The sequence below is a fragment of the Peromyscus eremicus genome, chromosome X, assembly GCF_949786415.1.
Source record: "Peromyscus eremicus chromosome X, PerEre_H2_v1, whole genome shotgun sequence".
Taxonomy (NCBI): Eukaryota; Metazoa; Chordata; class Mammalia; order Rodentia; family Cricetidae; genus Peromyscus; species Peromyscus eremicus.
Window position 1 is genome coordinate 25,554,964 of NC_081439.1, and position 27,157 is coordinate 25,582,120.

General features: G+C 36.2%; 1 protein-coding gene across 5 annotated transcripts; it reads right to left on the bottom strand.

Annotated features, from left to right (window-relative positions):
* Positions 1-1,051: 1,051 nt before the first annotated feature.
* Positions 1,052-26,798, bottom strand: Ap1s2 (adaptor related protein complex 1 subunit sigma 2). Of its 5 annotated transcripts, none has more exons than XM_059250043.1 (6): positions 26,485-26,797; positions 24,170-24,348; positions 18,578-18,686; positions 17,077-17,214; positions 7,499-7,588; positions 6,289-6,449 (listed from the first exon to the last, which is right to left on the bottom strand). In XM_059250043.1, the coding sequence occupies exons 2-5, from the start codon at positions 24,346-24,348 to the stop codon at positions 7,532-7,534; spliced, it is 483 nt and encodes a 160-aa protein (XP_059106026.1). In that variant the 5' UTR covers positions 26,485-26,797; the 3' UTR covers positions 6,289-6,449; positions 7,499-7,531. The 5 variants fall into 5 exon arrangements, with proteins under 5 accessions (XP_059106027.1, XP_059106026.1, XP_059106025.1 ...); XM_059250042.1 differs by having other exon boundaries at positions 7,496-7,588; XM_059250044.1 differs by lacking the exons at positions 6,289-6,449; positions 7,499-7,588 and adding an exon at positions 1,052-2,337.
* Positions 26,799-27,157: the final 359 nt, after the last annotated feature.

Sequence of the window (27,157 nt, forward strand, 5' to 3'; positions counted from 1 at the left end):
CTAGATTCACTGGGTTCATTAATGCTTAATAAAGTAAATTTGGTACTTTTAAAATACTGTTCAAACTTCAGCCAAGATTATGTAAAAATTGTTTTGTATGTGTGATGCTGGGGCTTCAAACATAGTAGGCAGGGGTGCTACCCCTGAGGTCCATCCTCAGTCCTAAAGCTAAATATTTAGATCATGATGGGAAAGGAAGGAAAATCCATCTTCGTGGGCTCAAGACAACTGAACAAGTGATGACCTTCCCCTCAAATGTTAATGGCCAGTATAGAGTGCGGGGGGGGGGGGGGGGAGTTTAGAAAACCTCTGCCTGGGTCATTACCCTGAAGAGTGACTTTGAGCTTACATTTCCTATAGTGAATGGATGCCTGTGTGTGTCTGTGATAAATTACAACTCAACTCCACATTACTGATAGAAGCTCACAGGCTTTTTAGTGAACAGCTGCATTTGCAAAAGCCCTTTAAACCTACAAATGTCTGTTTCAACTTAATTTGCTCAAAATCCTTTCCTTGTTCTTAAATACCTCAGGCTTAGAATGCAATAATTTCTGTTTGCAGTAGCAGAAGGCCCCATAACCATACTAGTACTGTAACTAGAAGTTTGACTTGTTGCTTACATTCGGCAGCAGTCAGCAAATATTAGTCTGTTGCATGTGCTAGCACTTCCTCATGTGTAGGAGGTGAGGATTCATCATTTGGATATCATTTGATTATCTGGAGTAATCTGAGTTGCTAAATCAGAAAGCGTATAAAAGGCAGCTACATCAAGGGGTTAAAAGCGGCATTTATTAATTGAAAACAAATGTGTTGTAAGTTCTTGATAGCATAGAATTCATGTGATTGTTTTTTTTAATGAGCTTGATGTACATGAAAATTCCTTGACTCTTTTGTCATTTTTGTGTGTGCTTGCAACCACCGTGACATTCCAGTGCTGGGGGTGGGGGTCAGATGGAGAGGGATTGTCAACACTGTATTGAAAAAGAAAGAACCCTTCAACAGCTCTCCCTAGTTTGACAAAACTTTTGGAAAGAGATAAAAGTACACCACAGTGTTTGTAGAACATTTATTACCATTAATTGGGTGATGTGATAAGACAGTGTTCAGGTGGCTTGAAAGTTGTTCACAATCACAGCAAAGCTTACTCCAGCCTAGCATATACAAGGGAAAGTAGAAATCAGGGAGATGTGTTCAGGTATGTGTCAGTATGTATAAAAGTGATGCCGAGCATTTATATAGCTTGAAAAAATATAGAGCCAACTAATGCCATTTTACTTCACTCAGTTCTCACTTTGCTGTACGAAAGGGATCTTTTAATTTCCGTAAGACTTCCGATGACTAGGCAGTAACGGGAAAGGGAAGGGAGCTGCTGTCAAGTTTGTAGCACTTCTAATTGGAAGGAAGCAACAGGGAAGCAAAAATAAATGTGGCTTTAACAAGCACCCCAGAAGGAACATTCATGCTCTAGATAATGACTTTATGTAACACTTTGTGAACAGAGCAACATACTGTTATGAAGAATACCTGGTAATTAACGGTTCTACTTTAATTTGGGGTATTGAAAACAAGTAACTACATGATTATGACCACTAAAACTTTACCTCAGGAGTCAAATGTTCCTTGGCCTTAAAAATTATGTGCTCAAGATTAGGAAAGTCTTTGTTCCTTGTCCCACTCATTCAGAATACTTAATGAATTTTAGTGTAAAATAGCATCATTCTAAGTTAGTCCTCTAAACGCATCTATTCCCTTTGTTGTAATGTATGATGTATCCAATAAGGGTCTTTGGTATAAATTTGGTTGCCTAAATTTTCAATAAATTTTCTTTCATTTGATCTGTGATGTGTCAATTTCCTTTATTCTTATATATACTGAAATACTACTCTAGTCTTTGGTTTCATCAAACCAGGTTTCACATAATTTAACTTTCCTTTTTCAAGTCCAGTAGTAAATGTATTTTGCCAGATTGTTGGATATATATGAATATAGATGTATCATTTTTATATATGCACATAATTATGAGGCTGACCTTTAAACTTTAAAATGTCCAGAAATGGTATGTTACTTTTTCTACATCTTTCTAATTCATATTTATATCTCTTAATTTATCATTTGATTAACCAAAGTTCCCTTTAAAAAAAAAATTGGGTAGGCCTGAATGAAGCAGCTTAGCAAAACAGTAATACTGACAAGACATCATCTTACACCATTAGCTAACATGGACATGAGAGGCAGTGACCATCTACAGTGTGTGAAATGCCACAAGAAGTCATCAGCAAGGGAGGACAGTTATGTCAGTCCAATTTCTTCAAGAACACTACGTGGGGTTTCAGCTTCCTGTGGAGGAAAAATGTGAGACTCTGGTAAACAGATACAGCTCCGGAGGGGGTCTTAAGAATATGAAAAGCTCACACGAAGGGCATGCTCATTAGAGAAGAAAGGCGGCAATGCAGGGTCATAGGAGCAATCTAGTGACAGCCAGTGGTTTTCAAAGATTGGTGCCTAAAACCCAGAAGAATGTTTTCAGCAGTTACTAAATACCTAATTACTGACCAGTGTGCTGGGCACCATCGATTGCTGTAACACAAAAAGCAAGCCCATTGTAAACTGACTAGCAATGTATGAAACTATACACAGAAAATAGTATCTAAAACAGTAAAGTTCAAAATGTCTTCCAAATAAAAAGCCCAGTCTCCACAAGTTCTAGTGAGGCATCTCACACTTTCAATGTTTTGTCTTGTCACAGCTTAACTAGAAAAATGTTTGGTGTAGTTTTTCCTTAACTGTCCACTGCAATGCTTTAGAAACAGCCACCTTCCCAGACCTCCCTTGGGTATCCATTGGCACTGCTGGAGGTGACATACAGAAGAAACAAACTATGGAACAAAAAACGTTTTCATCTTAATAGAAAAAGGAATATTTGTTTTCAATGTCAAAGCCAAATCAGCCAAATCTAAAAGAGGTATTTTAAAAATTTTCCAAACTGCCCAATTTTGTACACTATAAAAGTAAAAAAAAAAAAGGACCATATAGGTCAGCAGTTAGCTATTACTAGCAATTTTGGAATTAAAAAGCAACATTGTTATTTTAATAGATGAAAACAATGTGAGATTTTGTTATCCAATAATAAACTTACTTTTGCATCCTAATCATGAGACAGCACAAAACAAGGAAAAGAAAAATTATATTACATCAGGAATCCTTAGAATGTTAGGTTGAATGGTAGGAAATACACTACATAGTGTAATCCTAAATGACTTGAAATCTGTTGTTTCCATATTTGGAAAACAAAAATAGTACTTACCTTCATATGTTGAGAGGAGTTTAAGGCTCAATGCCTGATTTAAAGAAAGTGCTTAAAAATATTAGCTGACAGTGAAATCTAAAGGGATTTAGCATTTAGTACTAAATACTTTAGCCAAAAAAGTTCATAGAATGCCTGTTAGTATGCTTGTCTAGTAATGAAAAATGGGTAGAAATCAGCTTTAGTGAAAAAGGACATTTTTCCAAAAGGTAATATAATCTATGAAGTACACTTGCCTCCCCCCAACTGAACTGCAATCTTACCAGGTTACAGATCTAAGATGGAGAAAAGAAAAAGGTAAACATTGTCACAAGAATATAGTCACCTAAATAGCAATGTGGGAAACTGTATGGCAGCATCAAAAAGTCCATTTTTGTTTTTTAATGGCAGAGTGAAAAAAAAAACAAAACAGGCTTGCTAAAAATTGAGAGACTAAAGGCCTATGAACCATCCATATAAAATTTCTTGGGACTCTAATTTAACAAATTGTAAGAAGTATTTATTCCCCTCTGATAATTAGGAAAAGCTGAGCCAGGCACAAGACAAAATTAATTACTGTCCATTTTGTTTGGTGTGGCACTGATCTGTTAGGAATACATACTGAAGCATTAAAGATGAAATGACAATTTGTCTAGGACACAAGTGGGTATGAAGTTGATAACTGTTGATGTTGAGTGATGTATAAATAAGTGCTCTGTATGGGATTCTGGTTTTGTCTAGATGTTTCATGATAGTTTTTTTAAAGACAGTCTAACAACAATAGTGATAGATGCCCATCTCTTCTGCTTAAAAATGTTTGGCTTTCTTTAACCATTAAATACACGGAGAGTGATATCTGAATCACTAAACTATTTTATACTCTAGGCTCAGAAATGGTTAAAATGGTGAATTCTGTATTTAAAACATTACTTGAAAAAATGAAAATATAAAATGTTATTTTATCAAAAAGGATGAAGAAAAGTCACTCACATGAGACAAAGTACATGTGAATTTAAAGGTTATTTCCATATAATATTAAGTCATTTTTAAACTTCATGTAACCTTTAATATGTTAAAGGATCCCTACACTGAATTCTATACAGTTTATATTCTCAGCCTATCTAGATAAAAATGGCCCATAACTATTCCCTGGATGATCAGATTTCTCCAGGGTGCTCACTGCCTGTGGTCTGAAGAGAATCATGTTGCTTTCTGAATCTGCATTTATTTAAAATATATGTCCTTTCTAAAAGGCCTAATTTACACATTTTATGCCTTTAAGACTGGATAAGTTGAATGTTTGTACAAACTGTTTATAATACAAAATGTAATTTTTACAAGTTCACACTGAAATTGTAGCTCAAAATTATTTAGGGAAATGATTAAAATAGAATGGTTGTTACCAGGGCCTTCCTTCAGTGAGAGAGAAATGGGAAGTGGTTGGCTGATGAGTTATGTAATTTCAGTTTTGCAAGATGAAAAAGTTCTGGAGATCTGTTGTTACAATATGAATATACTTAGCACTACTGTAGGCTCAGAAATGGTTAAAATGGTGAATTCTATGTTATTTTTTTAATCACAATTTTAAAAATTACCTGGAAAAATGAAAATATAAAATGTTATTTTAGCAAAAAGGATGGAGTAGAAAAAAGTCATTCACATGAGACAAAGTACATGCAATACTTTATTTTAGACATGCAAGAAAAGCTTTTTCAGAATCTGCTAATTTAAAGCAAGCAGCTGTATACAGATACCCCCCCTCAAAAAAAAAAGCGCAACATTTTGTTACAGCTCAGCACACAGCATCCAAAACAAACAGGCATGAGACAATGCATATTTATGCAACATTAAAATCAGATGAACAACATGTAGGGTGGGAGGATGGAAAAAATGGAAATGAAAGACCAATGTTTTGTGATGCTTCAGATGGTAATGGAGATAGCTGATCTATACAGCTGCCTAATACTACGTTTCCTAAAGCATTTTCATAGATCTTTCAATGAGAAACTGGTTTGGGTATTTTTTGGCATATTTACTTTTTGTCTTTTGAGACAAGGACTCCTTCAGTAGCATAGTAATGCCTCAGCCTCCCAAGTGCTAGGATGACAGTCATGCCCTACCATGCCTCTGAAGTTATTGTTTAATGACAATTTACTTAGGCTCTAAATTCCCTAAATATAAACAATGAGTTATCTGGTACTTTTTATAATAAAATACGCTAAATGTTTTTAAAAGCATATTTATATAAAATTAATATTAAAAGCTTTTAGTATTTCAAAATATACAACCATAGTTAACACAGCACTGAGTGTTTAGAAGGCTTAATATATTAATTAGGGAGCCATTAACTAATAAATAAAAACGTTTGGATACTGAAAATGAATATCAAAATTTTCTTATCATGTAAATAGGCTCAGTATTACTACTTCAAAAGAGTTGTTACCGAGCAACAGACATTTCAGGAGACTTTGTGACATAGCTTTCTGATAGTCAAAGGGACTGTTTGACACTGCATACATGTGGCTCAATAAATATTGGCACTACAAAATTTCTTGAAAATTCAATGTTTGAACCTTAGGTCTTATATAATTATAAATGATTTTTCTTTCTTATATTGCTTCAACATATACTTTTATGTGATACAGTCGAACATACTAGCTCATATAGACTGTAAGATAATCTTAGTGTTAAATAAAGCTTGGTTTTCTTCAACACACAATGGACTAAATACTGTGGTGCTGCTAACTTTGCCTGAGTTCATAACTATTTTCTTTGGTAAACATTTGTGATTGCCCAGCCTTTCTGTTATACTCTCATAAGATTAATCACAGATGGTTTACTAACAATAACTTGTATGTGTTTAGGATATTAATCAAAATATTCACAAGTCATTTTTGTCAGGAAGAAAACAGTAGTAGACAGAAATAAACTATATATCAATATCATATACAGAATGAAAATAGAATTAGGAATGTGCACAGAAAAAAATACAATCACAAAGGTACTAGCTCTAAGATGCTTTTTATCTTTTTACAGGAGAATTAGTCACCAAGCTGAGGACATTTTCTTTCATAAGTATATCAGTTCTCTATTTCCTCTGTGAAATTCTGCATAGTCGATGAGCAGTCACTTAGTACACAGGGACATTAAAATATTCATGGCGTGGCTACAAAAGAAATGCATATATTCTTACACACAGTATACAAGCTGATGGAGACAATCAAATTTTGAGATTGTTTAGTTTACAGTAAAGTTATCTAAAGCATCAGGTTTGCTTTTGTTCTTTGGTTTTTGGCTGAACATTTACGTTCTTAAAAAAAATGCCCAGTTCAGATTTATCTTTTCAAGTTCATGGTATGTAACAGTAAACAAGATGACCTACAGTCTACAGAATCCTAAAGCACTGTATTTACTACCAAGCTGAAAAGATTGCCAGTTTCAGTCAATGCTATTAGCAGCAAGTTTAGTTAGAGTACTTCCCTTTTCACCTGTGTGTTACATTCATTAGGGTCCTATCACTATAAGGAGAGACTCCCGAGAAAAAGCTCCCCCAAGAACAAGTTAAAACTAGTCACTATATGGTATTATTAAGTACCTAGGAAAGCTTTTAATTGTTGACTTAGCTAAAACAAATGTGACTTTGAGGCTAAAGATTAGTTTTTTTAAGTCCTCAAAATTATTCTAAGGAATTCTCCAAGTTTGTTAAATGTCTATGCCTACAAATATATCTAACAACATGTTAGATGTTCTCACGTCAAAAAGTGACAAAATAACCCAAGGTAGGGTCTTGAGTGGACCTTCCAGCATCCCAGATGATTTTAAAGTTGGAACTCTAAAATATTAGGCTATAAAAGCTGCCCCTTTCCCATTTAGAATAGTGTAATGATAAGCAAGTAAAGTAATATTAGTAACAAATGCCCAATGCTTCATTTCAGTATAGAAGTGTTCATTCTCACAGGGAAAATTTAATTCTGTACTAACAGTGTTACTGATTTACTGTACTTAGAAATTCTTTGTCAGTGACTCTCAGCAGTAAATCAGTAATCCCAATTATGGGTTATTATAGGGAAAAATTTCCTACAAAGCATCAATTTAATGAAATAATAGGGGCTATCCATTGGTATTTAAATGCAATTAACTTTCCAAATAATGCCAAAATACAAATAATAAACTTGACAAAATTATAATTAAAACTGAATTCATATAGCCTACTACATTTTGATGCATGTCTGTACTCCAGCTCGTATTCTAGTACGCTTTCTTATACCCAATGATACTCTTGCTGTGAAACATATTCTCTGTTTTCTGGAGAAAGAACAAGAAAAGTTTAAGTCTCAAATAACCTTATATTTCAATACCAGTTCTTTGCCTTTATGTTATAGTTTTTTAACTTTTTGATTTCTCAACTTGATATCATGTCATATGAAAACCAACCATGAAAAAGTTTATGCCCATTGAAGGAGAAAGGTGGTTTTCTAACAGGGCTGAATATAATAAATTAAAATAAAATAATAAAATAAAAAATATAATAAGATACAGTCATCCCTTCCCGGAGAAGACATACAAGTACAAAAATTTTATATGAACAATTTTGAAATGTGGCCACCCCAGGCATTGCCACCACTTTTTAACTAACAGGTATTTTTACTACCCTATGGAAAGCAAAAGGGTTGATAATAAGCCAAACTATTCTTTAATGCCAAGGGTCCATATTACTATACTGAAACAAGAAATTAGTACCCATCAACTGTCAAGAATATTTTTCATAGAAAGAAACCCCTCTTCATTGGAAAAGCATCCTTCAAAAAATAGCCTCTAAAATGCACAAAAATAAATGGTGGTATATATATATATATATATATATATATATAGTAAATGGTATATTTTAACCACTTTTAGGATACTAGGACATGTCTGGTTCAGACTTAACACCTGAAGAAGTTCTGCTAGAGATAAATGCCTTAGTGACTACTAACATTTAAAGCTGTGTTTTTAAGTAAAAGATTTAACTATGTCTGTAATTGACCAAGATTTTTTTCTCTCATGCAAAGGATATACAGTAAATTCAACATAAACTTCAGTATTCTGGACCCTCATACTACCAGTACATTTTCTGAGTTAAAAAGAAAATATGTAAGAACTAGGGGAGGTAATGGTAAAAGCCCATCTTGGCATACAAGAGACCCTGCACAGCTAGGTCTACTATTTTGTTCTTCCCATGGGCACCTTTGGAAACAGTCATATCTATAACTCAGCAAACTGAATTTATGAATATACTAAAATGCCAGTGATTTAAATTAAGTAGGAGTAAAGGCTAGAATAGTACTGAGAAAAAATGTAATCCAGTTACATTATACAAATATAAACCACTAATTTTCCTTAGTGCAGATTCTTTGTCAAGATCTATTTTTCTGAATAACAATTACAAATGCATTATTTTCAACTTGAAATGGGCTTTCACTTTTGAGTAATCCCTTTGTTCAGCACTAATTTTTCTTTATTGAATCTGTTGCCACGCCCCATACTTTGCTTGTTAGCTCCTCTTCTCCCCAGTCCCCAATGGTTCTCCTCTAGATTTTCAAGTCCAAGAAAATAAGAACTTTCTCAAGTTTGCTCATCTAGCTCATGAGGAAAAAAGATTCCCCAGCTTTACTCCATGAGTAAAGGAGACGTTTTTTGTCTGTCCCTACCCCTTTCAATACACTCCTTCCTAGTACACGTGCTTTTTCAACTTTCCTCTGCACTAAGAATATTTCATTCTCAGGCTACAAAAAGGACTAGATGTAGTGTGGCAAGTTTAAGATGTCAAATAGAGCAGACAAGAATCAATTTAGATCTGTTTTCAAAACCATCGTCTTCTTAAGAAAAGACAAACCTTCCTACCATGAAATTTCCTAGATATTCATTCACCATGCTAAGCTTCTGACATGGCTCGCATGTAAAACTAACCGGAAAGCTTATACACTCCTAAACTAGCAATTGCATTGGCGTAACTACTGTTGAACTGAGAGATGCTTTAGTAAGCTAATGGTGTTAGATATTCAAGACTGAGTGGCTGCTCTCCTGACTCTACTTCAATGTAGTAAAAGAGAAAATAATTTATATTTAATGAAAAGCAAATATAAGGAAGTGTGATTTCAAGTTTATCACCTTACTGAAATTTTTAAACACCATACTCTCTGTGTTACAAAATTGTATATTTTGTCTCATGTTTTATAACACAATGGTCCTTTTTATTGACCCTAACTGAATTCTGTGGCAAAGCATGCAAACTTCTTATGCTCAACATTGAAAGTCTATTGTTTGAGTTTAAGCTCCAAAGGGTCACACAATATGGCAAACTCACTAAGATCTATTTTGGGTAATGAATTTTAAAAATAGAAGGATTGAAAACAGTTCATGAAGCAACTTTTAGATGATAGGGCTCATGGTATAGTCCTATTTTATAAAATTTGTAAATTAATAAGAAGATCTACTGATTTTCTTTTTCTTTGGAAATGCATTTCTAATTATTATTATTATTATTATTATTATTATTATTATTATTATTTTAATTATATGTAGGCATGTGTCTCTGCATATGGGTATGTACATGAGTACAAGTGCCCGCAGAGGCCAGAGATCTCGGATTCCCCTGGAGCTGGAATGACAGACAGTTGTGAGCCACCTGATGTGTGTGTATTAGGGACTGAACCCAGGGCCTCTGGATGAACAACAGCAAGTGCTCTTAAGTACTGAGCCATCTCTCTAGCCTTCTATTGATTTTCTTTAACATTAAGTTAGTAATGAGTAGCAAGAGCTTTATGGCTACTCCAGATGGCTAGTGTATCACATGGACAAAAGCTGAAAGTGCTTTACCCAGTGCTGACCCTTTATTTTAGCAAATTCTAGTCAGGTTTTTACCATCTGTGTGTGGAAACACAATGTGAATTCTCAAACAGCAGCATTCTTCCACCAAAAAAAATGTATAATATTAACTACATGCTCATTTTCCTCTTCTGAAAAATGGAGTGAAGAACTTTATAATAGTCAATATCCTTGATCATTTATCATTTCATATATCTTTAGTATCTTTCCATATCATTACACAGAAATTTAGTCTTATTTATTTTTACAGTTATGTTAGCAATTGTAGGTATGACTGTGTTGTAATTTTCTTCACTTGTTTCCCACTAATGGACATTTGGGTAAATTCCAGTGGCTAAATATTATGCTGAGCCTATATGTCTTGGTGCATATACATACATACATACATATGTATATATACATTTCTCAGTTGGATAAAATTCTTAGATGTGCAACTAATGGGACAGAAAGTATAGTACACGTTTCATCATGAAATAGATACCTCAAAACCATTCCTTCAAAATGAAATACAAGTTTAAGTGTTTACAAGCAGTAACAATAATATCTCTTATTGCTGCAAGAAGAAAAAATTTCAAAAAGGTTAGTTGGTATTTTAATTGTATTCCCTTAGTAAAGACTGTTTTTGGTTTTTTCATCCCCAACTTAGTCATGTCCTCTGCTCTTTCCTACTGGACTACTCATCTACGTCTATTGTTTTTGCCTTCGAAATAAGTGGAGGAACTTTTTTATTATATCTTATAAATGCTACTCCAAAACTTGTTAACTATAAGATCCTAAGGACAAATTACTTTCTCTGGCATCTAATTATACTTTTTAAATAAAACAACAGAAAGTTAGCTTAGACTTATTCTAGTGTAGCTGTATTTGCCTTCAAATAACCTAAATTTAACCAGTTTTCTAGAAAATGGTTTCTTAGAATCAGAACTTCAAACAAACTCTTCAAGACTAACAGTGTAAGGAAGAACAAAAAGTACCTATAAGAAAAGGAAGTCTGTTTATGTAAATCTAGTCACTTTATTCTTCCTTTAAGAAATGATCACATCCTAAAGTGGATGAGGAAATCGGCAGAAAATTCAATAGTGTTCTGCCTGCCTGCAGGGTAGATTCAATCTTGTTTCCCCAGAAAAACTCAATTACCTTAATAGAAATGAACAGAGCTAGTTGTTGTTGAGGAAATTCGATTATTCAGTGACATCCCATAAGCTTTTCTGTGGCTTAGGTTCTAAAGGCACCCATAGATTATCTCCCCAGTTGCTAGTTACCAGGCAAAGGTAATTTGTTTGTATCAATCACAGGGATGTTTTTTTTTATAGCCATTTATGTGTTCTTTAACATATGATTTTCTTCACAATTTTAAAGTTTTTTTCTACTCCTTTGCATTTCTGACTAAGTTTCAGCCATTATGTATACTGAATACTACATATACTATTGAAAAGATGTAACCATTTATAAATGAAAATGAAATTTTTAGTTCAAGGTGTTAAATTAAATCAGGGTTTCTCAACTTGAAAACAACTGACTTTCGGGGCTGGATAATTCTTTGGTGGGTGTGTCCTGGGCAGAATAAATAAGATATTTAGCAGTGTCCTTGGTCTCTACCTAGTAGATGCCAGTCATAATGCACAACCAGGAATTTGTCTGGGCATGCATAGCCCAATGTACCCTGGAAGTGCATTGACTGCCCCACCTCATTCCCAGGAGAATCAAAGAGTTAATCTAATTGGCTCTGCTTGGTGAGTAAGACTATATTCTAGTGTGTTGGCCTGTATTTATTAATTTTTCTACTATGAGAATTAATTTTTTAAGCACAGAGGAACAAAACAAATTATAATGTCAGCAGGGGAATAACTCAAACCTAAAATTTTCATCAAGTACTGTTTAATGAAAAAGTTACTATTGACCACTTGGAATATGCTTTTAGTAAGTCCTAACCCTAGGATCATGAAATCAAGTATTAAGAATGGCATTTAAAAAAAAGAAAAATAGAATAGAATACAAAATTTGAGGGAACAAAGCAAGAAATGAGACTATTATTCAATAATTTTTGTACTTTATATGCACTGTGATATAAAACTGCATTTACTACTATGGGTTTTAGTGAAAAAAATCATTCCAAGATCAAATTTACAATAATTGGCTATTTACATTATTCCAGCTTTTAATGATTAGGGAAAGCCAAGTGGAGCCAGGGATACAGGTTTACAGTGATAGAGGGCTTGCCTAGCATGAGCACTACCCTGAGTTCTAGCCGCAGGCACTGCAAAAACAAGCAGAAACCAAGAGCTGCTCCACCATGAGTTAGAAAAGAAACAAGGTGTGTGTGTGTGGGGGGGGAGGTTCAAAATTCGAAAGAACAAACGAAAACACTAAAACTCCATAGAACAAAATGATTCCAACCTAGAAAGCAGACACCAATGCCACTAGTTATACTGGATGGCACTAAAAGTAAAGCTAAAGGAGACTGATTCTGCCTTGTGTATCTGTCCACTTCTAGACTGGACTGACTATTTTAAGCAGCAATAAAACCTCATTTCTCCAGAATCTGTTCTAGAAGACCCTGAAACTGCGTTTAAAACACTCTTGCATTAAGAACTATAGCCTTAACTTTTAACGTTATTAAAGAAACAGTTTAAGCCTAAAAGTTATATAACATGAAAGAATGGTAATTACAAAAGAATTACAGGGGTTTTTTGCTTCTTAAAGCAAATCAGAAAAATATTTATAACAACGTGTTGTGCTGTTAAATGACATTATATATATTTGAAAAGATCTATGCTTTTAAAACAATTTTAGATATTCTTGAGTCTCACTACATGCCTAAATATTAATTAGCAAGGTTTAATTTTTTGAAAAACTTAAATTTTCATAATGTTATAAGATGCTTCACAAAATAATTATTTGCTTAATATTATTATAAAAAACCTCATTTCTTTAAAGAAATCACTTTTCTCTCAAGATTCTTACCTTTCCATTTTTATGCAGTCCCACAGATTAATGATTACTTTCACAAAGACATAGCATACTATTAAGATATTTCATGCAGGCCTCAGCACTAAAACAAATCAATTTTAGCAGCAGTAATTCTTCATAGACTACTGCTTTCTAGACGAGACAGACAAACATCTGCAAATCCAGTCAATCTATTCATAAAGTGGATCACCTTCAAGTAGAAGCAAATTCATGAGTACAGTGCTTGCTTTTGGCACCTCACTTTTCCATTTCATTGATTACTTTAGTGAGAAACAATACCAACAGCAAACAAAGCTCAAAAGAAAAAATCCCCAGAGATTTCAAAATGATGCTGTTAGTGTAAAAAAGAAAGGTCGACACATCTCAAAGCGCTGATCAACACCATCATGCATCTACCTCTAGGGTTATAACAAGCCCAATGCCTAACATTTAACTATTTGATCTTCACAGATCAAGCAAAGACTTGAAATCATCTCACGTGCAACAGTCTCTGCATAGTGCCATTTTATCCATGCCACAAAAATGGTAAATTTAGTAGTTACCAATAAATAAGTTGGGGGTCAAAGGAACTAAAGTCTTAGACTGCTCTTTATCATAAGATATCCTCAGACAAACCTCCCCATTCTTCATTCTGGCTCTATAAAATTAAGGAGCAGAGAAAAACTGGTAAGTGCCTGACTTCACAGGGGAAAAAAGCCATACTATTATTTCCTTTGTCATTATCAATACATGTGTTTATAAAATAAATTCAACTACATGATACCTCACCTTGCCACCCAAAAACTAGGTATGTGGGGAGGGAAATGTGCTAAGCATTATAAAGAATATAATTTCATTAATCTTAGCATGTCATATCTTAATTTAAAAATCAACTTTAGTACCAGTGGCATGTTGAGATGACATGTTTCAAATTCTAATAGTCAAATATCGAAAATTGGATAATGGGTCAATTTCTGGGCTTACTCACCCAAAGCTAATTATGAATTCATGCAACCAAAAGGTATAAACACAGAATTTGTCTACAAATGTCAAATATGAAAAATATAGCATTAAATCACAATGTTTACTAATATTTTGGCAGTTATTATTCAGATATACATTTGTTTTGTTCTTATTACTAATTGTAGCATAACAGCAGAAAATCTACTTTAACCACTGACATCTGCTCTGCTTGCCCATAAAATGAAAGACTACCTACATTACATATTTAAATAAATTGGGCAAAAGCAAAATTTTAACAAATTTTCTGAATAGAAATAAGAATAGAAATTTATATTATTATATTATTATTATTTATATTTATATTTAAGAATAGAAATACATATTTCACAAATTATAAAAAGATCTAAAATCAAAATTATTCTAATTTGTATATACTATTCAGCCAACAGATAAAGTTCATTGTTAATTCAAAATTATCTTTAGTGCTTAAAACAGTCCAAATAGAGATTTTGACATCAAATATAAAAGTTATAATACATGAAAAATTACATTTCAATTGGATTTTTAGTTTCTTTACTGAAAATTTTAGGATACATTTAGCTAAAATAGCTATCCTTAAACAATTTTAGAAACAAAATCACTTGAGGACACTGACAAAGTGATTACTATATTTCAAACTCTAAGACCTACAGTGCTATTAGAGACCTAGGCATTTTGCTAAATCTTAACAAGGAGACTTTGGAGAAAACACTGTCTCTAAATCTAACTACTGATAATGACAATAGTGAACATACTCAGGCCTAAGAAGTTTCTATTTCTTAGTAGTATTCTATCGCACATACTGCTATAATACTTTGTATCCCTTCATAGAGTAAATACACACTATCAAGTAAACATGACATTGTTGTCTGATTATAAAGCATAGAGCAATTTTTTAGCATCATTTAAAAAGCAACTCAGGAACAAGAAGATATCAGTGCCCTAGGAACACATTAAAAGGAAAAACTGAGCTTTAATATCTTTTAAAATGTCTTAAAAACAACAAAAAATTAACCAGAAAGTGGTGAAAAACAGAAGAAATACCAAGTTCTGATACAAGAGATTATAGTTCTGTAAGAAACATTATTAATACAAGACACAAATATGAGGAATTTCCAACTCCTAATCTTGGGGCCTATCTTTTGGTTAGTTTTATTTTTTGTTTTTTGGCAGGGCCTCAGGTTGCCCAGGCTTCCTTTGAAACTTAACTTTGTAGCCCAGACCTTGAACTGATTCTTCTGTTTCCACTTCCCAAGTGCTAAGGAAATAGGCACATACTACTCTACTTAGACTGCTCTTCATCATAAGATATACTCAGACAAACCTCCCCATTCTTCATTCTGGCTCTATAAAATTAAGGAGCAGAGAAAAACTGGTAAGTTTTATGCTGAGCTGAGCTCTGAACTTAGGGCTTCATGCAAGCGAGGGAAACACTCTTCCAACTGAGCTATATCCCCAGCTTGACCTAATCGCTTTTTTAATTGTTGTTGTTTCTCTTAAGTTTGATTAGTAAATAACAAAAAGGAGATGCTAACTTTAAAACCAATATTATAACAGTAGGATATACTTTTGGAGTCAGCATACCTGATGTTAAAATTACAAACCTCCAAAATGACATGTTTGCAGTCAATTAATAAAGCACCATGGCAAACTGTGCACACAAGGAAAAGGTCTGTGCTCATTTGACTACCAAACAGCAGATGGCATGAGGGCTGTCACTGAAATACTTCAGTTTTGCACTCACCAACCATTTTTCTGATAACTACAACATCATTAAACACACAGTTCATTGTCTCCCATTTAATAGTTGTAGACTCTGGATGATATCAACACAACTTGAAGCAGGCCCTACAGCTGACTGATATAGAGGATTCACTAGGAGTTCCCTCCACCACAGAGGCCAAAAGTAAAGAAATTTAAACAGAGAATTCGAGTTATTCTCCCCTTAGTCATTCCTCTAAAGCTAGCCATTTCAGAAATACTAAAAAAATTGAGTTCAAAAGTCTATTTTACTAATTAAAACATAATAAATATGTAATAACGAAAGGGTTAAAATAAAATAAGAATACAAATCTACTTTTAACACTTTAGTAAATGAACCCATGGGACACAAATATTCATTTGTGTCATACACACACACACACACACACACACACACACACACACACACAAATTCATACATACAGCTATCTTAATAAAAATACCCCATTTTTCTTTACTAAGCCATTTTCATGGTAAACTTTGTATACTGTAACAACCACAATTAGTTCTAAGCCATAACTGAATTTGGTACCTAAGCATCAAACACACGATTAGCTCAGGATGTCGAAGGCAATTAGGAGGGAAAGGGGTTGGTATGGTTCCGGGATATGGAAGTTAAGACAAGAATAGAATAGTTTAGACAGAACATGGTTAGTTATTTCAAAAGAACAAAGATAAGTACAAATTCATTTTAAGTTAACTTTGTTAACACAAAGCCAGAGGGTTCTAGAAAAAGCATAATTAGAAAACACTAACATTTGCTTGGCTACATTTGTACTTAATGGACATGAGGTGAAAACATGAAGCAATTTGGAAAGGAAATGCCATAATCTCACAGTCAACTCTTAATTATCCACTCTAATGAAACAGGTGGGGGGATTTTAAGTAATTCAAAACAAAGGATGAGAAGTTCTCAAATGATAATTATTTTTGGCCAATTGTTCCCCCCTTTAATATATATTTATTCATTTACTTATTTTAATTGTAGTCTGTTCTCTAAATCAGCCTGACTGGCAGGCTATCTCCACAAAGAACCATCCATCCATAGATAACTGAGTTGATGTGACTGACACATATTCCAGTCAAACTGTACATGAACACTACATACCAAGCATGCTTTGAAGTAATTTCTGAAACTTGTAGGAATGATGACTGAGATTTCCCTAGCAAAAGCAAAACATGCTAGTTTCTTTTCGGGAGCCTAAGTAGCTTACCTCCTGCAGGAGATCAGCCTGTTCAATTGCTTTAAGGACATTTTTCTTGGACGTTTCTTGAACTTCTCCTCCCAAAAGAAATTCATCCAAAATAAAATAGGCCTTCTCAAAATTAAAGATGATATCAAGTTCACACACCTGGAAAGCAAAAGCAAAATGAAACCAAACAAAGCCTGTTAAAACTTAAGCCAAAGATGCTTATTCACTACTAGGTAGTGAATAAATCTGATCAGATTGAATTGATCTTAATTCTTTTCAAAATAGAAATCTTGCTGATTAAGCAACATTGATTTAAGTAAGCTTAATTTTCAGATTTCAAGTACTTGACAACAATGCCTACAAGTAAGACCTGGCTCTGCACACTCCCTATGTAGTCCTATGTAGTCAACAACAATTTTCCACTCATAAAAACTGATCTTTGAATACATATTTCTTGAGTAATGTGATTAAACCGCAACAATTCTGAAAGCTGTACTTCACACTTACAGAATGCTAGTATCAGCAATAGGACTCTTCTATTTCACTTGTGTGTGTGTGTGTGTGTGTGTGTGTGTGTGTGTGTGTGTGTGTGTTTGGTGCAAATGGGTGTTGTTCCTCAGGAGCCATCAACCTGGTTTTTAGAGACAGGGTCTCTCACTGGGACCTAGGCCTCATAGACTAGGCTAGGCTGGCTGATCTGTGAGATCCAGAGATCCGTCTCCACCCTCCTTGGAATTAAAAGTGAAAGCTAGGGGCTAGAGAGATGGTTCAGCAATTAAAAGCACTGTCTGCTCTTCGAGAGGACCAAGGTCCAATTCCTAACAACTACATTATACTTCACAGGCACCCGTATCTCTCCTTCCAGAGGATTTGACACCTTTTGGCCTCTGTGGACACCAAGTACACAAGTGATGCCACAGACGTGCAGGTTGGCAAAACACCCATACACACAAAATTAAAAAAGCAGCAGCAGCTGCTGCAGCAGCTGCAGCAGGAGCCAGCACTGGCCTTTTATGTACACACACACACACACACACACACACACACACACACACACACACACACACACAGATTTACTTCCGGTTCTCATGCTTGGGTGGTAAGCACTTCACCAAGTGAACAAGCTATCCAGCCCTTCTATTTTGCTATTTGAAAACTTATTCTCACCATTTTCATTAAATGAGTAGATCTGTGGAGCCAGAGATTCTGAAAGTTGACTAGATGCACTGACAAGAAATAAGAGTCAGTGCAGGGCAGTGGTGGCACATACCCTTAATCTCAGCACTCAGGAGGCAGAGGCAGGTGCATCCCTGTGAGTTCAAGGTCAGCCTGGTCTATAGAGTAAGTTCCAGGACAGCCAAGGCTACATAGTGAAACCCTGTTTTGAAAAACCAAATAAACAAACATCAAAACTAACAAACAAACAAATAAATAAATGGTCAGTCCTGTCCTCTCCTCACAGTTAGAATCCCCAAATAAAAAGCTTGTTAGAGACAAGATAAAAACTAAATTTACTACTCACGCTGCCAAAATACTTGTCAAGTAATTCCACGTAACGATGGATTATTTCCAGGGTAATCAGTTCATTGTCCTGATCCTCAATAGCACAGCAAAAGTATAGACTGGCATATCTGTAATGAAACAGAATCACAGAAAAATGTTAGCCCTATAATCATGTTTTCTAAATATATTTTCCATGTCCTATTGTACAAGTCCTCATGCTTATTACAGTTATTCTTCTTTTAAAACAAATTCTTTTTTTCCTAGATTACAAAAGTAATAAATGTACAAGAGAAATTTTGGAAAACACAAACAAAAAGAGAAATAACTCAATCATTTCTCTTAGAAGGAGTACTTGATCTTGCTCTTCTTTTCAGGTTGCTCTCTGAGCATTTGAAAATATACTTGAGTCAGTTTTTCTTAAGTTTACTTATTAGAACAAAATATACAGTGTGATTGATTCCAACTATAAGCAAACAGGGGAGAAAACAAGCTGTTAATATATCCCAACTGAAGGGCTTACTGAGGATATTGTCAATGTTTTAGAACATGTTATTGAAGGATAATGTATACACAGAAGTCTCAAATCTGCAAGCCTTTGGTCTCTCAGAGTAGACATTTCAATGTGTTCCCTCATCCTCAGTAAAAGAAACAGGAAAGGCAAAATAGGGCACCATCTCTAAGCTGAGCAAAGAACTTCCTCTTGTTCCCATCATAACCTTGTTTAGTTTATATTTAAAAAGCAAGACTGTTACAACTCTCCACCCTCCCTAATCCATGCTCTTCAACAGCATCTGGAGAGTCTGGTACAAATGATATAGGACAGCGATTCTCAACCTTTCTAATGCTGCAACCTTTTAATACCATACCTCATGTTGTGGTGATCTCCAAACATAAAATTATTTTCGTTGCTACTTCATAACTGTAATTTTGCTGCTGTTATGAATTGTAATGTAAATATTTTTGGAGAAAGAGGGTTGCCCAAGGGGTTGTGACTCACAGGTGGAGAAAAACTGGTATAGGAGATTCTCTGAATTATGAAAACTAAAGATTAAAGGAACTGATATAAAAATGACAAACCAAAAAACAGATACAAGTTATTTCTATGAACAGAATAACAAATAATTTTTTTTTTTTGGTTTTTCGAGACAGGGTTTCTCTGTGTAGCTTTGCGCCTTTCCTGGAACTCACTTGGTAGCCCAGGCTGGCCTCGAACTCACAGAGATCCGCCTGGCTCTGCCTCCCGAGTGCTGGGATTAAAGGCGTGCGCCACCACCGCCCGGCAACAAATAATTCTATTGAAGAGATTATTAATAGTAAGTTTGGAGTAAGATTCTTTATTTTCAAACTTCTCCCATTGCTACTGTTAGGCATTCTAGTATGTATCTCCTTGCTTCTTTATCCATAATACTGCCTCTTTGTATACAAATAAATGATATTTAAACAATAATTAAATAATTGAACGTCCTAAATTATACCAATCATGAATTTAAAAATGAGCAGGACTAGGTACCAACCAAAAATAGTTTAAAAAGAAAAAAAAAATGAACTCCTCCAATAGTGTTTTAGTTTTTTTTTTTTTTTTTTTTTTGTCATTCTAGAGATCAAATCCAGAATCTCCTATACCAGTCAGTGGTAACTTCAATCCTCTCAATGTTTTACTTCACTAAGAATGGGGAAAAGGCATCAACTTAAAAGAACTATTCCTTCCAGGTGAATAGACAGCTATTAGCATGATAAGAACAGCTCTTCAGAAAGCTGGGGAAGGAAGGAAGGAACAGAAGTACAATAGCAGGTACAACTGAGAGACTCTTCTGAGTGAGGCACTAAGTGGCAGTAAAGGCTTTTGCATATTTTACCATCTTAATCTCACAACAGCCCTACCAAGATATCATTACTTGCATTTATAGGAGACTCAGGCTTGAGTAACTGGATGAGAACAGAAATTTGACCCTGGAGCCCAAATTTCCTATTAAAAACCACAGCTGTGAAGTGTATTAAAATAATCCTGCACCTGGCTAAAATTAAAATATGCTCAATGCAAATATATTAAGAGCTTTGAAGAAGGGAAAGAGATAAAAAATGCCATATAGATTTAGTAAAAGATTACCAAGAGAACCTAGAGTACTCTCTATTTTTAGGATCAAATGGTGCTTTAAAATTCAATATGAGCTCATGTTGTTCTCTTAGTAAAATTAATAATAGACTAGTAAGAAGAGAGGTATGTTTAGTTATTTTTAGCACCATGGATTAGGGCTTACTCTAATTACTGGCACTCAGAACATCTGAAAGTGCCTATTCTTATATTCAAAACACATGACTTCTCTGCAGTCAGCTAAATATCAGCTGACTGTGCGTGAATGTAGCTAAACTATTCTCAATACCCACTGGTATGTCATTAAAATTTCTTTTGTTAGTAAAGAAAATCAATAAGTACCCTTCAACAAATTCTCAAGCTAGTAACATGGGGATGCATTTTAAAATTAATTTTAAAGACCTAATTCAATTGCCTCCACTATGAAATGTTGCACAAACTAGGCATATAATGTTGTTTCTAGTGGATACTCAGGAGCACGCACTTTAAAGATGAGGAAACAAAGGCAAAAATAAATAAATAAATAAATAAATAAATAAATAAATAAATAAATAAATAAATAAATAAAAATACTCAAAGTCATAAAACTAGGTAATGGCCCAGATTTTCAACTATATTACCCTTATAGCCCCACTGCTTCCCCCCACAAAGGGAAAATATGTATGCCAAATGCTCAGGGGTGAAGAATGTGGGCAGGACAAATGAACAAAGACGACATAAAAACACATGCTAAGAGGAGCAGTGAAAGTGCTAGAGCACAATTTATTAGGAGCTCAGTAGAAATTCTCTGGCTTAAAAGGTCTTCTCTTCCAGCTGGAGCAGGGAAAACACATCACCTGATAATAACAAAATACATGGTTAAGTGGGAAGTAGATGAGGTTTTCAGTATGAAATGGGAGGGAGCCTATAGAAAAACATTATACATTTTGTCTTTTGTATATGAAACATCTCAATAAAGCTATTTTTATTTTTGTTAAGTCCAAATTTTACTTGAAAATTTTTGATCTAAATATCAGATCAGATTAGAGTCCTCTTTTATAATTTCTGAAAAAGATAGCAAGATCAACAGGAACAGGCTGGGTGGCAAGTGTATGAACATCAACCTGCTGTTTCCTTTTTTCCCTCTGAATGGCCCATTCATGGGTTTGTTCTCTTGCTAGGATTTTCTTCCTCCACACGGGGGACTCCTTTCACTATCTAGAAATAAGCTTAAACTTCTCAAGCCTTTTATAAACCCTGTCCAGGATTCCAGAATCCAGGTCTATGGGCAGTTACCACCTCTTCTGTCCTTGGCAAAGCTCTCCCAAATACTCTCTAGATGCTGTTTCAATTTCTCTACCTCTCCACCTTTACCTCATTATATCAAAAATTCTGTCTCTACTCCACTGACAATGTCCTGACAACAGGCAATGCATGGAATGCTCACGATAAGATTCTAGGAGTTCTTCACTTTTACTGAACTTCATGTAACAGCTGGCATTAGTGTTCTTACGCTCACATTTCTCTGCTCCTTGACTTTACTGAACTAAAACCACTCCTTTGCTTCTTTCTCATTTTGATCTGCAGGCCCCCTCTTTAGCCCTTCCACCTGCACCAGAATGCTGGTGTTTTAATACTTTCAGTCTGGGTTTCGCCCTCAAGTTCTATGCCTATGCCCACCATATCTCATCAAAGAGCCGAGTGAACACATATGGCCATATCAACTTGCCCCCAAATTAACTGAATTCTCTAGCTTACCTTTCATCCCAAAGCCAAACTCTGGAAATGGAGGTGACTCCACTTCCTCTTTCCTTGGCTGCTCTCTCTGCTTCTCAGGGTGACTAAGTCTTCTCAAACTTCCCTAGGTAACCGGTTTCCTTTCCAGCTTCTCAGCTCAGGATCCAATTGTCATGCAGTCCCCCACTGATCCTGCAGGTGCCAGTCTCAGCCCCTTTCACTCCCCCAGCCATGGTTCACTGCAGTCTTTTCAGAAATGCAAATCTAATCTTTCTTTCTTTCCACACCTGTTTAAAGCCATTGCCTTCACGCTTAAGACTTAAGTTGTAGCCCCATGCCCATCACTAGTATGTGACCTTGAGCCAAGTCACCATTAGAAAATTCTCATCTTTTATAAATTGAAATCTGGATGAACAGTAACTGTGTTTTACAAATCAAAGACCTGTCTCTAGTGCAGAAAGCAGAGGCCAATTGAGCCAGGGTATAGGCTTCTTATTTCTGATTCCACAAAAGCAATCATAAGATTCTATCCCTGGGCAAAAAGATACACACACACACACACACACACACACACACACACACACACACACACACACACTATATATGTACATATATACAATCACACATACACACATATATATATTGTGTGTGTGTGTGTGTGTGTGTGTGTGTGTGTGTGTGTGTATTGTTCTAAGGCATCACTCAGCTCTCAAATGCTGTTTTTTTTAATGATCTTTCTCAACAAGTACCAAGCCAAACACTGAATAAAAAAAAAATCACCCAAACTGATGAAATTCACTATGAAATAATGGTAAGTCTAATGTATTTAAGAGTCTTTATGTCCTATAAATGTCATTTCTTCCCCTGCCACCTCCTCCACCACAAAACCCACCCATACTTGGAATGTAGTGACAGAAAATAGAAGAAAACATGATTTCTCTCCTGCTTCATTGCGTTCCATACTGTTAGTTTTCTGCACACTCCCCTTACAAGAGAGTGTTTTATATGCAGAAATGCTTTTATCTTAAATTCAGTAAATTATTCAAAAGGGGCCAGAAATGGGGAAGAAATAAGAAACATTCCCTCAAAAAACATTCTGTAAAATAAAGATGTATAGCATTAAAGAAAAAAAACTGTGTAAAGAGCTAACCTACAAGTTATTTTGCAACATCATTTTTTTTAAAAAAACATTTATCCTTGGTAAAATTATCATATCTAAACACAACTCCTCCACAGCAACAAGTCTATTTCAAATTAATAAATACTAATAACAAAGAGATCCTGTATATACACAAGTATTTAAACATCTGCATAGTGAAATGGTGTATGTGCCCGGGATCTTTATAAAAAGATTAATTATAAAAGTCAGATAAAAGGAATGCCAAATATCAGTTACTTGATAAATAAATCTTTATAGATTTGTTGAAAGGATTATGACACTATTATTATCTATGTATGCCTGATTTATCGAATTACTTAAAATTTTAAAATACTGACCCTATTAACACCTATAATGAAATTAATTCATTGGATTTTTTTCTAAAATGATGACCAAGCACAAATAATTGTTTGTCTTTAATTATACAATTAATTTTAAAATGATTCCCCTGCTGCTAGCATTTCAGCCTAAGGCAAGCAATCAAAATAGCCGTTACTTTGAAATGGAAAGTTTTCCTTTAAACTTATTTCATTTAAATATTTTTTAATCCTTGTTTATTGACATAAAAGTCTGCAATTTCCTCATCCGAAATAATGTTAATGTTTGACCATATTTCACCTTTCTGATAAATAAAAAAATGATACCTTTTATAAACAATCTTCAGATCTCTCCACTCAAGGAAGCTGCACATCTTAGGTTTCCGAGCTAAAACGGTTTGAACAAGTTCTCTTGTGATCTTCTTTTTCTCTTTGTCTGAGAGTGGGACATACCATTTCTGCAGCCGCAGCTTTCCCTGACGACTAAAAAGCAACATAAACTGCATCTGTTAAGAGAAATAAAATCAAGATTACATACAATTACCTAGGATCAACAGTTAAGATCACATGGTTTTCAGAGCTGCTTTGGGGATACAGGAAAGAGCCTGCCAAATGATTAGTAAGCCATCAACATTTCTGTGCAGGTTATAATAGCAGGAAATTCTTTTGGAAAGGTCTTCAATATGTAAGTAAGTGTGGAAGAGAGTGTGTGGCAAGAAGAACAGGTGGTAAGCTGGAGCGAAATTTTCAAAGAACAAGAACTCCGATAATGTAAGAAACCATTTTCTACCTGTGCTACACATTTCCCACTCTACATGCATCAAAAGGCAACTGTAGACACCAGGCAGTTGATTTAGGTACATTTCTAGGAAAGAGGAGACCTACTATTTTTCACCCTGAGGCCATTCTAGTTCCAGGCTGAATTTCTTGCAGACAGACTGCTTACCACTTAAAGCACTCCCCTCAATTTATGCAAGCATATTTTAAGCAAAACAGAATATTAATCAAAAAGATCTCACAAACAACACATGTTTCTTAACAAAAGCATGATTTTTATGTTTGCGTTTCACTTTTATAAAAATTCTTTATAAATTTTTTTATAAAAATTTCACTTTTATAAAATCCAACACTCAAGAACTGAGTTAATGTAATATTACATGAGAGAGAATGCAAGTCTGAAAAGCTTAACCAAAAGTTACTCATATTGAGACACTGCACAGAATATTTAATTAAAAAAACCAAAATTTTGAGGCATTTCACAGAATACTTATTTTATAAAAACAAAATTTTGAGACATTTCACAGAATACTTATTTTAAAACAAAAAATACATTTGAATGTACGCTGGATTCTAGTGTGTTTTATACTGAAGCTAATTTGTATGGATTTACTTAGCATTTGCATGTCTGTTGGTCAGGCTTCGTTTTCTAAGGCAGGTATTTTATAATTTAACTGGTAAAAAGGAGCTGTATTGTAAAGCTAATTTGAAGGTAAAATTCGGATAGGTGTTCTTTTTTAACCCCTTTAAGTTCCTTTAACAGCGACAGTGCAAGTAAGACCCCAAGGCAGATTCTTAATATTCACCACACCACCTTAAATTTGGACACCGGGAAGAGGAATTTACGTAACTAATAGAAAATCAAACTGGCTCTAAATTTCGACAGGAAATTCACTTCGCAATATCCCAAAGGCATCAAGAAAACATCCGGAAATTTATGGCGTAGCCATTTAACTTTAATAAAGTTAAAATTGGCTATTACCCCCACACAACACGCTATATAATTCTTTGATAGCAAAGTGCCGCCCATCTAAGTTCTGAAGACAGCGGCATTCGAAGAGGATGACAAGTCGAGCATCTACTGGACATTGAACGCAAACCGTTACTAGAACTTGCGGAAGGAAACGACTGGGTTTTCTTAAATCTTGGTGACCAGGAGAGAGGGTTTGCTAACGACAGGAGTGCGCTCTAGGCTATCTGTAGCAGGGTCCAGTATCCGCCCTACCACTTTGTAGGACCAAGAAATCACGCATTTCCCTTAAAACAAATGATGTACTAACATGGGACGAAAGCCGTGGCACAAGTATTCCTTTTCCCTCGCTTTGATTTTGCCGCAAATCCCGGAACAAAAATTTCTCCAGATTGGTATTAAAACAAAAACAAAACAAAAAACAACAATGGGCTCAGCCTTGGAATGGGCTCCAGTCCAGCATCCCAGGGGTCCCGCAGTCTTGGACGCCTCCCCTCCTCCCGGGACGACACTCCATCACTGCCCAAAGCCAGGAGAGGTGACCGGCAAGGAGCGGACCAGAGACAATGGCATCCTCTGGCCCGCCAGGGGCGCCAAGTCCTCGGTTGCTGCCACCCCCGGCCCCTCCCCAAAACGCCCCGCCAAACTTGAGGCGATCGGCGAACCACAGGTGCCTCGGGGTCCCCACGGAACCCAGGACCGGCCCCAGCATCACTGGCGCGCCGCAGAGTAAAGAGCAGGGCGCCACCGCCGCCAGAAGTGAGTTTCGGGGCGCGACGCCCCGGGAGGACTCGGGGTGGGGTCGTCGGGGCGCTCACGGGGCGGCGGGGGGCGCGCCCGGCCATCTCTCCCTCTTCCCATCCCTGCCATCTCAGCGGATCCCCTCGACACTTACGGCGGCCGGGGGCCGCGGACGCGGCGGAGCTTGGCCGGCTGCGGAGACGGAGGCGGCGGCGGCTGCTGAGGGGAAGCCCCCGTCGCCGTGCTGTTGAAGGGAAGCCGTGGTGCCGCGGGGAGGGGACCCGTCTGGCGGAGGGCAGGCTTAGGCGGCGAGGGTAGGGCAAGCCAACAGACCCCGCCCCGGAGGCTGGACGAAGGAGGAGCCTCGGCTGCGGCGAGCGGAGAGGCGGGCCAGAGGACGCGCGCCAAGCTGCCGAGGGGCCGCCAACCGCCTCTAGTATCGGTACAGTTGCCGGCGACAGCGAGAAAGCTGATTGGTCAAATAGTCACCGGGAGGCGTGACGGGGGCCGGAAGTATGGCCACGTGACCCGGAAGCGGCTTCGGCTGTGCTGAGCGCGCCTGCGTACTTCTCCCCGTGCCACCGGGACGCGGCCCGCGCGGCTGTCCTGGCTTCGTTAGTGGCGGGAGGATGGGGTTCTGCGGCGCCCTTAGCTGACCCCGTGGTGCAGGCTAAGGATGGTCCGCACTGCAAGGAGCTGATTTCGAGCTCCAATGACTCTCTGGGTCCCCAGAGGGTTGGACGGGGAGATGTGACAATCGGTGATGATGGTGGGAAGAAAGACAGGAGTGCTGCAACTCTGGGGAAAACAAGTCAGCGCTTTCGTGG

What these genes read in the sequence shown, in the direction of transcription:
- Ap1s2 (XM_059250043.1), bottom strand. Translation starts at nt 24,348, where the DNA reads ATGCAGTTTATGTTGCTTTTTAGTCGTCAGGGAAAGCTGCGGCTGCAG. An exon ending in CTGAAGATTGTTTATAAAAG is followed by an intron (nt 18,687 to 24,169) that starts GTATCATTTTTT and finishes GTTTCATTACAG; the next exon opens with ATATGCCAGTCTATACTTTT. An exon ending in TTGACAAGTATTTTGGCAGC is followed by an intron (nt 17,215 to 18,577) that starts GTGAGTAGTAAA and finishes TTTGCTTTCCAG; the next exon opens with GTGTGTGAACTTGATATCAT.